This window comes from Papio anubis, chromosome 18, assembly GCF_008728515.1.
Source record: "Papio anubis isolate 15944 chromosome 18, Panubis1.0, whole genome shotgun sequence".
NCBI lineage: Eukaryota > Metazoa > Chordata > Mammalia > Primates > Cercopithecidae > Papio > Papio anubis.
In genome coordinates this window covers 1,037,848-1,051,270 of record NC_044993.1, presented here as the reverse complement: position 1 = coordinate 1,051,270, position 13,423 = coordinate 1,037,848, and the positions used below count along the sequence as shown (strand labels likewise).

The following is a 13,423-nucleotide window of genomic DNA, read 5'->3' as shown; positions in this document are numbered from 1 at the left end:
CCAAGCTGAGCCTTTGAACCCCAGCAGGGAAGACCACCCGGCCGAGACCCTGGCCACCATGGGGCCATCACGGGGCCACGGGGCTCTGTTCCATCTCCCGGCCCCAGGGTCTCTGGGCACCGCCAGGGCTGCCTCACGCCTCTGAGTTTGGGGTGTTTTGTTCGGCAGCACTGGGGCCCGAGCAGCTTCTTGCCCGGTTCTGGCACAGCTGTGCTTGGAGGGGGCGTTTCTGGGATCCTGTGGTTTAGGGGATGCTCCCTCACTCCCCGGCCTCGGGGGCTGATGACCAGGCGGAGCGGGCCCAAGGCCACGTCTGTGAGGGAGTCACAAACGCTAGGCCACTCCAAGCTGCTTCTGTGGTCACAACGTCCAGCTGCCCCCACACAGGCGAGACCCAGGATCAAGCCCCAGGGCTGGAAAGCGGACACAGGATGTATTTGTTTGTGGAATCAAATACGACGGCAGCTTGCAGGCAGCCCAGCCGCTGTGCAAACAACCCTCTTCCAGCACCCAGTGAGGGCGGCCCTGAAGCAGCCGGCGACCCCGGGCCCTGTCACCCGCCAGGTGGGGTGTTGGGGACCGTCCCTCAGGCAAGACAGGGTGCCTGTGTCCTGAGCACCTCCCGTGTCAGGTGCAGGGGGCAGACAGACAAAAGTCCTGCCCCACGGAGCTGACCTCGGACGGGAGCCCAGGAACACTGTGCAAATGTACAAGACCCTCGGCCAAGGCTCGGAGGTGTGGTGGTCGGGAGAGGCACGGGGTGGGTGAGTGGGTGGCCACTGAAAAGGTGACATCTGAGCAAGACCTGAGGAAGGGAAGCTGGGAGCCATGCAGGCGTCGGGGGAGAGCATTCCAGGCATGGGGGCCCAGTAGTGCAAAGGCCCTGAACTGCAGCCAGCCAGGCATGGTGGGCAGCAGCAAGGCGGAGCAGAGTGGGTGATGGTGGGTGATGGAAGGGAGAGGAGTTTGTGTGGTCTTGGCCCCACAAGGACCTCGGCTCCATCCCTGGAGAGCTGTGACTGGCCTTTAATGGGACCCATCTGTCTGCCATGTGCAAAATGGACCTGGGATGGGGGGGCTGGGGTAGAAGCAAAGAAACCAGGTACAGAATCTGGCACGAGTCACGCGGTCAGAAAGCAGGTGCTGGAGAGATCCCATAACTGTTTGTGGAATCAAATAGGACATGCTGGAGAGATCCCATAACTGTTTGTGGAATCAAATAGGACAGCAGCTTGCAGGCAGCCTGGCCGCCGCTGTGCAAACAACCCAGAGTGTCCCTGAACCAGCCGGTGACCTCAGGTAACCGCATCCATCCCCGGGGCCAGTGCACCATCGCCTGTGAGAGGTGTGGAGACGGCTGCTCTCCCGTGCCTGCGGGAGGACGCGGTGACAGCAAGGCCAAGCCCCCTGCCCACCAGGACAGCAGCTTTTCTTGATAATTTATCCCCTGAAACCCTGTGGACAATTAAACCCAGAGTCCCCAGGGGAGCCAGGGATTCTACTCCTAGGAATCCAACCAAGAGAAATGAAGACATTCATCCCTGCAAAAGCTACCAATAGCCACGGCTGCGTGGTCCACGCAAAAGCTACCAATAGCCACGGCTGCGTGGTCCACACAAAAACTGCCGATACCCACGGCTGTGTGGTCCACACAAAAACTGCCGATACTCACGGCTGCGTGGTCCACACAAAAACTACCGATACCCACGGCTGTGTCGTCCACGCAAAAACTACCGATACCTACGGCTGCATGGTCCACGCAAAACCACCAATACCCACGGCTGTGTCATCCACGCAAAAACTACCAATACCCACAGCTGTGTCGTCCACGCAGAAACTACCGATACCCACGGCTGTGTCGTCCACGCAAAAACTACCAATACCCACGGCTGCGTGGTCCACCGTAACCACAATGGGGGCAACAACCCACGAGTCCATCAACAGACACACAAAACATGGTCTTTCCGCACAGTGCTGTGCAACTCAGCCACAGGGAAGGACGCTGCCCACTAGGCTCCAGTGCGGGGAGCCATGAAGGCCCCGTGCTGAGTGACAGAGCCAGATGCAACAGCCACCTGTGGCCCCGTCCCCCTCATCCAAGGCGTCCAGAACAGGCAAGTTCACAGAGATGGGTGGGGGATGCTGACCGGGGGCTGGGGGTGGAGGAGTGAGGAGATGGGGAGGGGGCAGACTGGGAGCTAGGGGTGGAGGAGTGAGGAGATGCGGGGGCAAATGTGAGAGGGGCTCAGCCTCCCTCCCAGGGGCTCTGCTCCTGTCTACTGGGGCCCACCTGCAGGCAGGTAGCGGGAGACACTGCTGTGACCCCAGCCCTGGTTCTGTGGGCCTGGCTGTGCTGGTAACCAGGAGGGTGGAGGCCAGGGCCCAGAAGGCTGGTGGCTGGAGTGAGTGGGAGCTGAGTGACCTTCTTGCTGCAAACACCCCCCTTCCAGAGACACAAGCACACCCTTAGGGGTGGGAGGGGCCCACAAGGACCAGTCTGTGGCAAGTGACCTTTCCAGCCTGAAGGTCCCCTGGGCAGAAGCCCCTCCACATGCCAAGGATAAGCCAGAGGTGGAGAAGGGCCGTGGGCTGGCCCCGTGGTGCAGAGTGAGCAGGTGCTGGGGGCACTGGCCTGCAGCTCAGGCCTCTGCTTGTCCCTCCGGTCACCCCAGTCCCAGGGCAGCACGGTCCCTGGGTCTGGGCAGGTTTGGTTGGACGCAGGTGCTGTGGCCCCTGGTGAGCCCTGGTGTCACGACTCATGCTTTATAAAAGCTCTCATGGGGTCACAGTGCAGAGGGGACGGGAAGGAGGGTTTGGGGAGGGTGAGCACTTCGCCGACACACTTATCATGCGCGGAACATTCTCTGAGGCTGGCTGTGGGGATCCCCTGTGAGTCTGGACAGCCAGGTCATAGGTCATGCTTCCTCCTGGCCTGGTTTTCACACCGTGGTATGCCACACACATGCACACGTGTGCATGCCATCCACACTCAGACTTTACACGCACGCACCTGCATGTGCGCCCCTGGTAACGGCACCCGATACAGTGACCTCAGGGCTGGCGTCGTCGCCGAGACAGGCTGCCAGGTGGCCCCTCATACGGCCCCCGCTTCCTCATACCGGCAAACGGGCAGAGCACACTTCCAGGAGAGAAGCGCCCTGGCATTGGACTCAATGACCGTAGAACAGCCTCTTAAGCTGGGCAGTGGCTCACACCTACAATCCCAGCACTCCGGGAGGCTGAGGCAGGAGGATCACTTGAGCCCAGGAGCTTGAGACAGCCTGGGCCATGTAGCGAGCCTCCATCTCTACCAAAAAAATTAAAAATTAAAAAAACCATTAGCTGGGCATGGTGGTGAACACCTGTAGTCCCAGCTACTCTGTAGGCTGAAGCAGGAGGATCGCTTGAGCCCAGGAGGTTAAGGCAGCAGTGAGCCATGATCACACCACTGCACTCCAGCCTGAGCGACAGACAAGGACCCCCACTCTAAAGGAAGGGAAAAAAGAGGCCGGTGCGGTGCTCACGCCTGTCATCCCAGCACTTTGGGAGGCCGAGGCAGGTGGATCACCTGAGGTCAGGAGTTCGAGAGCAGCCTGGCCAACATGGCAAACCCATGTCTCTACTAAACACACACACACACCAAGCCAGGTGCACACGTGTGGCTGTAATCCCAGCTACTCGGGAGACTGAGGCAGGAGAATCACTTGAAGCTGGGAGATGGAGGTTGCTGTGAGCTGAGATTGCACCATTGCACTCCAGCCTGGGTGGCAGAGTGAGACTGTCTGGGGGAAAAAAAAGAAAGAAAGAAAAGAAAATGGCCTCTTGGGCCAGGTCCTGGGAGCTTGAGGGAGGTGATGGCATGGAGCCAGGACCTGGAGACGTCACTTCTGCTGGAAGCCTGCATGCCCAGAGACACGTCAGGCCCTCAGTGTGCAAGCCACCAGCCTTCTCTCCAGACACGCTTTGCCCTGTGGCCCCGGCCCTGCCTGGTGCACCTCCCATTTGCCTCACTGGTCAACTCCTGGGGGATGCTCTGCGCTCCCCCAGGGCAGGGCCCCAGACTGCACGCCTCACAGTGCCACGTCTGCATACTTCTGCACACTTCACATACCTCTACACACCTCACACGCCTCCGCACACCTCACAGTGCCACACGCCTGCATCCCCACAGCCATAGTGGCCACTTCATGCCATGCGTGTGTCACTTGGTGAAATCCCTGTCCCTCTGCTCTGTGCAGTGCAACGGCCGCAAGCACAGAACCGGCATGAGGAGGGCGGAGGCGAGACCCCAGTGAGTTCAAGGTGCACACTGCCCCTGCGAGAGCTTAAATAAAATACCTCAGTCACTTAAAAAATCAGTGCATGTTGAAAATAATGAGTTTTGGACACACTGAGTTAAGTAAGATTATATATTATAAGCATTAATTTTGCCCAGTCTCTTCTTCCTTTTTTCTTTCTTTTTTTTTTTTTTTTGAGACTCTGTAGCCCAGGCTGGAGTGCAGTGGCCGGATCTCAGCTCACTGCAAGCTCCGCCTCCCGGGTTCACGCCATTCTCCGGCCTCAGCCTCCCGAGTAGCTGGGACTACAGGCGCCCGCCACCTCGCCCGGCTAGTTTTTTGTATTTCTTAGTAGAGACGGGGTTTCACCGTGTTAGCCAGGATGGTCTCGATCTCCTGACCTCGTGGTCCACCCGTCTCGGCCTCCCAAAGTGCTGGGATTACAGGCTTGAGCCACCGCGCCCGGCCTCTTCCTTTTTTCAACGTGGCCACGAGACAGTCTGAAATGATCCACGCCCCTTGCCTGGCACGCTGAAGCTCCCTGGGGAGAGGCTGCCCCTCGGCACACACAGGCACGGGTGACAAGGGCTGCCACACGGTGGCTGCTCAGGTCACAGGAGAAGCTGACTCGGGCCCAAAGGGGAGGCTCCGTGCATGTTCCCGAACACTCTGCTCCCAGGTCCCCTGTTGGATGGTCTGGGCTTCTGGGCATGAACAGTGGTGGACCCTGAAGGAGCAGCTCGGCTGCAGAGGCACAGTGGGGACACAGCAGCCAGCAGGGCCACACAGAGAGGGTCTCAGCCACACGCTTGGCCTGCACCATCGGGGAGCGGCAGGCGAGGCTCCGTCTTCCCTGTGCACAGTACACGGTACTGCAGTGCTGACCAACCCTCCCAAGGGACAGGTGAGGACACGGAGGCCCAGAGTGGAGATAGGTCTGGCCTTGCTGCCTGCCTGTTCTTGCTGTTGGCAGGGCCTGGTAGGGGAGGCAGAGACGCCGCGAAAGAGGCATGAAGGGCTGTGCCCTGCCCTCTTCCACCCCCGAAGTTCAGAAGGACACATTCTTTAAGGGAACTGAAGGCCACGTGGTGGAGCTGCAAGCCACCATCAGGCACAGGGATACGTGGAGTCCAGCACCCAAGGCCCCTGTTCTGTCCACTCAGGCACAGCCATGGCCCAGAGACCCAACACTGCCACCGGTCAGGGGCAGTCCTGGGTTCTGATGTCTCTGGCGCAGGAGACGCCGCGTGGAAGGGCCCCAGGTCCACTGTGCTCTGAGTACAGGCTGCTCTGGATTAGGCTGCGGAGCCCCGGGGTGGCGGCCAAGGCAAGGGGAGGGGCCTGAGAATCCCCTAGGCAGAAATACCTAGGCTCCCAAGTGGGAATTCTGCCTCTGACAGGGAGTAACTAGAGAGTGCAACTGATCCTACCCTCAGTTTCCCCTCTGTAAACAGTCTGCAGGTGGCATGGTGCATGCTGGGCCCCAGGGCTTGGCCCCAACCTTGCAGGCTGTCCCTGCGTGGGTGGAGCAGGCACAGGGCCCGGGGTCTGGGGTCTGACCATTGAGGTGGTCTCTCTGGACCACCCCATTGTGCAAAGGTGCAGAAAGTGAGCTTCTGTTTGGGGGCCTGCAGAGAAGGGGGCCTGGGTGCAGAGCTGCCTTCATGCCTCATGCACCACTGAGTCGCAGGACACCACTGGGTGTCCCCCCAGAAAGGGGACGAGGCTGACAGTCCCAGCCCAGACACACACAGGCCTTTCCCAGCTCATCACAGCCCGAAGGGGTAGATGCCTTTGTGACCGCATGTTGCGTCTGAAACCCGAGGGACAGACGGGAATATCTGCTGTAGGTCACGCAGCTGCTGGGAGGGGAGCTGAATCCAGATGGGGGCTCCAAGAAGCTGAGCGGCTGCCCACCCCCTCCCCGCTGCCTCTGAGAACAGGGCAGGGGGATGCAGTCACCCCTGGCCCTGGTGGGGAGCCCCTCCCCACCTGTAAGAGGGCCTCACTGCAACGGGTGCTGCTTCCCTTGCTGGCTTGACTGCACCCTGGTTTTCCTGGCTACTCAAGGAGGTTGGGTACACTGGGCGGGGACTTCCTCGTGAGTTCCATCTGTGGCCTGGGGCCACCAGGGTGCGCAGGAGCCCTCCTGACTGCCCCAGGCATTTCCTGGGCGTCTCCCGGGCATCTCCCATCCTGGTCACCAGCAGGTCCCACCTGCTGCCTCACCGGTGTGGACTTTTCTCTGCCGAGTAAACAAAAGACCGCGTCGGTGCCCGGACTTCCTCCCCAAACCTCCTCCTGCCACATCCACCATGACCCCAGCCTCAGGGGCAGCCGAGGAGGCTCTGTGCTGCCCAGACCCGACACGGGGCAGAACCGGCCCTGGGAGGCTGAGCGGGTGGGAAACGCAGAGGCAGGCGGCCGAGAACAGTGTAGGGTGAGCTGCCGGCTGGGCTGCTGGCGCCTCAGCTCCGGGAGACATCTTCCTTATTACGGCCAAATTCATCTTTGTTTTCCTTCCCAGTGACATCTGGCTCTCAGTGAGGTCCCACGAATTACAAAAAGCAGAAGTCTGAACTTCTGTTTTATTGCCACAGGAAACTCACTGCCACAGCACAGGCGGAAAGCCCGATCTCAGCAGGTCCTGAGTCCCCAGCTCCCACCCTCGGGGCCAGCTGCGAGCTCAGACCCCAGCTCCCACCCTCAGGGCAGCTGCGAGCTCAGAAGTGGGGACTGGGAAGCGGTAATTTCTCTCAGTCCTCATCGTCAGTTTCCAGCCCAAGTGCCAGGTCTCCGCCTGAGTCTTTTCCACTGATGCTACAAGGGCGGTTTCCACTCCAGGAATTTTTTTCCAGACAAGCAAAGCCCTTGCCTGCATTTGCTCTTGGCTAAGGCGGCCCTTCCCAAGCCTGCGGGGTGAGCTGTTCCCTGCAGCACAGCCCGGGCTCCGCTGAAAGGACAGTCCCGGCCCGGCGAACTGCAGAAGCAGAACCAGGCCTTCTCACTCTGCCCAGGAAAGTAAGGGGGTGGAGAATAAACCCCCCAGGAAATGATCTGGGGTGTGGTTCACTGACACAGGCATTCCCAGGGAGACTGAGCCACGAGGTGGACGAACAGCATGGTGTCCACCCAACCTGGCCCAGACCCTGACACCAAGGATGGTGACGCTGTCATGAGCCTCCCTCTGAGCTGCCCTCAAGTGGTCTGCAGCCCCCTAGCCAGTACCCCGGCAGCTGTGTTTCCACCCCCTCCTGTCCCTGCGAGGCAGCGGGTCCCAGCCCACTGTGTGCACTGGACTCTACAGGGGCCCGGCCCCCTCCCTGCCGTCCCCACGCTGGCCTTCCCCCGTCAGAACTCAGTGGGAAGTTCCAGGCGCCTGACCACCCTGGATGTGTCAGAGGCAGAGCCCTGTGGCGCCCACCCGTGTCCGGCTCCTGTGCTGCAAGCTGGGAACCTCTCTGGGCCTCGGCTTCCCGGTCTGGAAAGTGGGGCAGCAGCGGTGCTTTCAGGGCTGCTGTGAGCATCCAGTGCAGGGCCTGGGTGCCTCTCACTGCATGTGATTCTGCCCCCGCCTGGTATGGAGTAAGGTGTTCCATCAATACTTGCCCAGGGAATGGGCACCAGAGGACGGGCACTTTTTGTCCTGTAAGTGAAGTGGTGGCAAAGTCACCGTCTGGCATTGACGAATTGTAGAGTTTGGGTCCCTACCGTCCCCAGGGGCCTGAGGCCAGCCTGGGAGGTGACATCTGTCGCCTGGACGTGGATTTCTACGAACAGTGGATGTTGTCTGCGGTAACAGCCGGGCAATGTTCCAGTGGCTTCTGGAGGGTCTTTAGCAACAACAACCCCCCTCCTCTGCACACAGGGTGGGAGGCAGAGGTGAGGCTGGCCAGAGGTGCAGGACTAGAGCAGCTGGGATGAGGTTGGCTCTGGGGCTCCATGACCCAGGCAGGGCAGAGGTCAAGTTCTCCCACCTGAGCCCTGACCCCAGATGGGCCCCAGGGCCTGTGTCCAGGAGGGCTTTTGTACCTACAGTGCTAACCCCGAGTCATGACCAAGCTCTCAGCCACCAGATCCCCCGGCCCCTTGGGGGTGCTCAGGTGCTCTAAGAACGTGGCCTGGCAGGCTGGGGATGGGGACCCACGGCACAGGCAAAGGAACGCCCAGGCAGGGGATGGACAGGGGCTGGGCGGGGCTGGACAGGGGCCTGGAGACACAGGGGCCTGGAGACACTCGATGCAGCCCACCATCACACGGCACAGGCAAAGGAACGCCCAGGCAGGGGCCGGACAGGGGCTGGGCGGGGCTGGACAGGGGCCTGGAGACACTCGATGCAGCCCACCATCAGACTGGCTCCCTGCATGACCTGTGGAGTGACTGTACCTCTCCCGGCATTGGAGATGGGGAATGCTACATGGCCCTCGTGGGTGTTACAGGGACACAACAGTGCGTGTAATCCCCAGCGCTGTCATAGGCTGTAAGAACCATTCCGTGACCCTCTGAGAGGAGAGACAGGCCACAGGCAGGCAGTGCAGCAAGTGCCGGCCGGGAGAGCAGCCCCACGGAGACGCCGGTGCCTTCACCTGTGGCACCACTAACAAGGTCCTGCTGCTCCCTCCATGCTGGGTCCGAACACCCGCGGGGCACACACAGCACTGGGGCACGCTGAAGTTGTTCCTGCTCCCTCCCTGCCTGGGAAGGAAATCAGATCCACTGAATTCAACCACCATCCTTCCACCCTGGCACTGTGGGAGGCTGAGGATGAATCAGAAAACCCCAAAGTCAACCTGCGAACGGTGCAGCAGGGGAGGGGGAGGCCAGCAGAGAGCCCCAAGATGGTTCCAGAAGCTGGCAGGAAAATGCCTCACCCATCTCACACCCTCCCCACCACCCCAGACGTGGCAGCAGCGAGGCCCAGCCCTCCCTGGTGCAGCCCTGAGGGCTGGGATCTTGAGGATTAGTGACCCGGCCTGCCCGCAGCGTCTCCAGATCCTCACGTAGGGAGAAAAATTAATTTCTTCCAGTCATGCAGAAATGAAAATACGTGGAGCCAAACCAGAGAGATTTCCTGGAGGTGGTAACTGAATTACGCGGATAGCGGGCGGCAGGGGAAGAGCTCAGGGGGGCTCGGGCGGCTGGCGTGTGGCTGCGCAGCCCCGGAGGGTTCTAGAAGGAGATGTCTGGGGAAAGCCCTCCCGCTCACCGGCCCTGGCTTCACAGGTGGCCACAGCGTGGCCCCAGCACCACGAACCACTCATGTGAACTTCCCTTCTCCCCTGTCGCTAGAGGATCCCAGCACATCCCAGGAGAGATGGAGCCTGCCGGAAGACTGATCCTCATGCCATACTCTCTGCCCTCCCTGAGCCCCAATCTCGGGTGGAGGCCACATCTGTTCCTCCTGCTCTGGGCGCTTCTTCCTTTGTTTCCCTTTCAGTGTGGAAGAGTGGCCACTTGCCCAGCAGGACAGTCCCAAACAGCATGGCTTTTCCAGGCACGGTGCTGTTGGCACACTGAACAGGACCCTCCCCGCGGCTCCAGCGTGCGCAGCATCCGCCTGTCTGGCCCCCGTGGAAGTTTCTGACTCCCAACGCCCAGACTGGAGCCGGGGCAAAGGACACAGCCCAACCCCAGAGGCACACAGAGCCAGCCCTCCACGGATGAGCGTGCCCAGGAACTGTGGGCTGGGCCTTCCTGCCTCCTCCCCTGCCGGGAGAGCGATGCCAGGGGCAGGTGAGGGTCGGACACGCTCAGGCCCAGCCCTCACCCCTTCAGGTCTGGGGGACACAGGGGAGTCCCAGTCTCAAGAAGTTTCCCCAACCTCGCAGCAACTTGAGCAATGCCAGGCACCTAATAACGGGCCCCCGCCCCTTATCCCCGGCCGACCCGTCCTCCGAGGTGGCTGCCCTGGGAACCTCCTGTTCCTGGTCCAGGAGAGGAAACGCACACCCGGGCCGGACGCACAGCAGCCGCACCCTGGCCGGAGCCACAAGCCTGACAGCTACCGACCAGCCCCCACCCACAGGAGCACGCGACGTGCTCTTTTCAAAGGAAACGTTTTTCTTCCTGGGCCCTGGAATGGGCCTAAGTCAGCCGGCCTCAGCCCACAGGGTGAAGGGTGGGCACAGCCCGGCCATGACCCCAGCACACGGGGGTGCTTGGGCCGCGGGGCGGGGTGCGCCAGCCACAGGGGTGTTCGAGCCCAGCGGCTCTGAGTCGCCGCCACCAGCCTGGCCGCCTTCTGCTCCACGTAAGTGAAGTCAGCCGTCTAGGGCTGCGTTTCCAGCCATCTGTCCCTCCACAGAGGCTCACACCTCCCTCCCCGCTGTTCCCACAGCCTGGCTCCGGGCCTGCCCAACACAGATGGACGCTTCCCAAAGGCTGTGCGCGCCATCGCTGCCACCGGGCTGTGCCGAGGCCCGCGGCCGTCAGGACCCCAGAGGCGGCGCGCCAGGCAGGGTCCAGGCCCCCCAGCGCGGACCACCCTGAGCCCGCCGGGCAGCGCCGGGGACCCGGGCGGGAGAGGGAGGGGCTGGAGGGAGCTCTGGACCCTCCTCCCCAGCTGCACGGCCGGCGTACCTCGGCGGCCTCTCCCAGGGCCGCCCTCGGCCTCCCCACTCCCGAGTCCCCGTCACGCGGGCCGCGGGGCCTTTGTTAGGAAAACCGGGCGGCCCCAGGGGAGCCCGCGGGCTTCAGCCCGGGCGCGTCGTTTCCCCTGAGAAGTTTTCACCGCAGCCCCGCGGAGTCGGGCTCCCGCTCACAGGGGGCTGCGCTCAGCTCGGATGGGTGGGCGCTGGGCGGGCTGGCTCCACCCTGCCGTGGGCACCAACTTTCAAAACGGCCCGTGCGCTCCGCGCGGCTGCGGCGCAGATCCGGGAACGGCAGCCGCGGGCGGAGTCGGGGGAGAGCGGCGGCGGCGCGCGGGGCGGACGCGGCACTTACGGTCGGGGGTCCGGGGGGTCCGGGGGGCGGCGGACGGCGCACACGCGTGACCCGGTCCGGGAGCAGCTGCTCCTTCCAGCTCGGTCCCCACCTCCGCGATTCGGAGGCGGCTGCGCGCCGTCTTCTGGCGCCGCACCGGGCTCAGGCGCGCGGCGGGGCTGGGGCGCGCGGGGCGGCCGCCTGGGCCATGCCGGGGACTCGGCTCCGGCCACCCCGCGCGGGAACAAAGCGCGCACCCCGCGCCGGGCGGTCTCCGGCCTCCGCGGCCCGCGCCGGGTCCAGCCGCCGCGCCTGTGGCTCCAACGCCGCGCGCTCGCCCGAGAGTCTCACGGGGCCCCGCGGCCCCCGCCCCGCGCGCTCCGCCTCCGCCTCCTGCCCCCCACCGCCGCCGCTGCGCCACCTGCCTCCCGCCCGGCGCCCATCGCGCTCAGCTCCGCCCCGGGGCGCCGGCCTGGAGAGGGGCTCCCCGCCGCCGAGAGCCGCCCCCAACGCCTCCGCCACCGCCACCGGGGCGCGCCCTAAGAACTGGCCGTGGGGGCCGGGGCTGCGCGGAGCACCGGGCGCGGGGAGCGGGAGGGGGCGCGGGGAGGGGGAGGGGGCGCGGGGGCGGGGCGCGGGCGCCGTGGAGGGGGCGCGGCTCTGGGGGGCGGCCCCCGCCTGCGCCCACCCTCTCCCCCTCCGCAGGCCGCGCACACCCACCTCGCAGCAGTCGGTGGCCGCGGGTCTCGCAGCTTTAGAGCCGCGGCTTCTGGCGGCCGCGCGGGAGGCTGAAGGGGGGTGGGTGGGGGTGAGGGTTGAGGGGGGAGCTGGAGGGGAAAGTCTCTCCTCCGGCCGCCGCCTCCCGCCCCGCGCTCGCCCCCCGCGCGGCGCCCGTCCCGGCCGGGGCCACCTCCGCGCGCGGCCGGCAGGGGTCGCGCTCCCCCCGCTCAGCCTCCCGGGCGGGTCCGCTGTGAAGCCCTCGCCCCCCGCTGGCCCCGGGGCCAGGTCATTTGCATACGCTTTGCATTCGTTTGCATATTGTGCGTTTCATGTCCACCTGCCGAAACGGCCCGAGCCGCTGCCCTGGCCTCTCCGCACTTTGCCGGCGGGCCCCCTCGTCCGACCACTTTGCCTTTCCCTAAAGTACTTTGTGGCGTGTATCTGGTGCATTTGCCTGCTTAGTACATTTTACTAAAATTGGCGCCTTTTCCCTGTTTCCTGCCCCAACTCACACGTGCTCTTATTTCTTAGATACAAGCGGGGGGTGGGGCCCAGAGGTCACCATTAGGAGACAGAAGAAGCCAGAACTTCAGAGCAGCAGAGCCTTGGTTTGCCTCTCATTTCGCATAAATTTTGCATGTGAAGGTCCGAGGTCCCCAATCCCCTAGTATAAAAATACAGCAACGTGCGAAACATGGCCCATTCCAGCTTTGTGCCGCGGGCCTTTTTCCCCCACCCCTCGTCCCTCTCGTGGACTTGGCTCTACCCACCTGAGCTGGCAGAGGAAGGAGACAGAAACCCAGAACGGGGCCTCTGTGAAGGGGAGGACAGCACCCCCGCCTCCTGCAGCCCTTGGGTAGTGGTCTGGTCAGCTGGGTCACTAACCACAGTGTGGCCCAGCCGGTTCCTCCAGCTCCTCACTGTGGGGAGTGCTGTCTAAAGCCTGCCAGACTCTGTGAAAATTGTGACACAAACGCCAGGCACCTACATTCTCCTGCTTTTCAGACTGTGCTCTAACATGGTGCTTGCCCATGTGGCTCAGCCCAGCCCTTGTGGAGGGCGGCGAGGTCCTGAGCCCACCCCACAGAATAGTGTAAGTCCTCATGCATTGGGTGTGTTGCCTGAGGTTACTGATTTTATGCTAGAAATTTATCCATCCTGGCTCCCTGGCTTCATGGACTCTGAGGCACAGTGGATTTTAAGATGCACCATTATTTTATGTGCCACTAAGAAAGGAAAACATGCTGCCGGTACTAATCCTAAAACGCCCCCAGGTTTCAGAGATGTTACAAAGCAACATAAACGTGGCAGTGGGGGCAGGTGGGAGAATTCAGCAGCGAACCACCCAGAAGTCAGTGGGGCTGGGAGCTCAACAATGCCTGCGGCAGCTCTAGCTTCCCACAGGGCCTGGGAGCAGAAGCCGGCCTGGGCCTGGGCCGGAAACCCTCACCCAGCACCAGCAGCACATCTGTGGTCTCAGTTCTCTGGACTGCAGGCTTTGGGTG

General features: G+C 62.8%; 2 protein-coding genes across 2 annotated transcripts in view; one reads left to right on the top strand and one right to left on the bottom strand.

Moving 5' to 3' along the window:
• The window catches only part of CBFA2T3 (CBFA2/RUNX1 partner transcriptional co-repressor 3), a 64,926-nt gene extending 53,410 nt beyond the window's left edge, over positions 1 to 11,516 (bottom strand). Inside the window, 1 exon segment of the mRNA XM_031658029.1 lies at positions 11,220 to 11,516. The gene's annotated coding sequence lies outside the window, so the exon portion shown is untranslated.
• On the top strand, positions 753 to 2,129 carry LOC110742074. Its single transcript, XM_021932289.2, is given in 2 exon segments — positions 753 to 1,763; positions 1,766 to 2,129. Coding segments are annotated over 2 exon segments (486 nt in total). The 5' UTR covers positions 753 to 1,525; the 3' UTR covers positions 2,014 to 2,129.
• Positions 11,517 to 13,423: the final 1,907 nt, after the last annotated feature.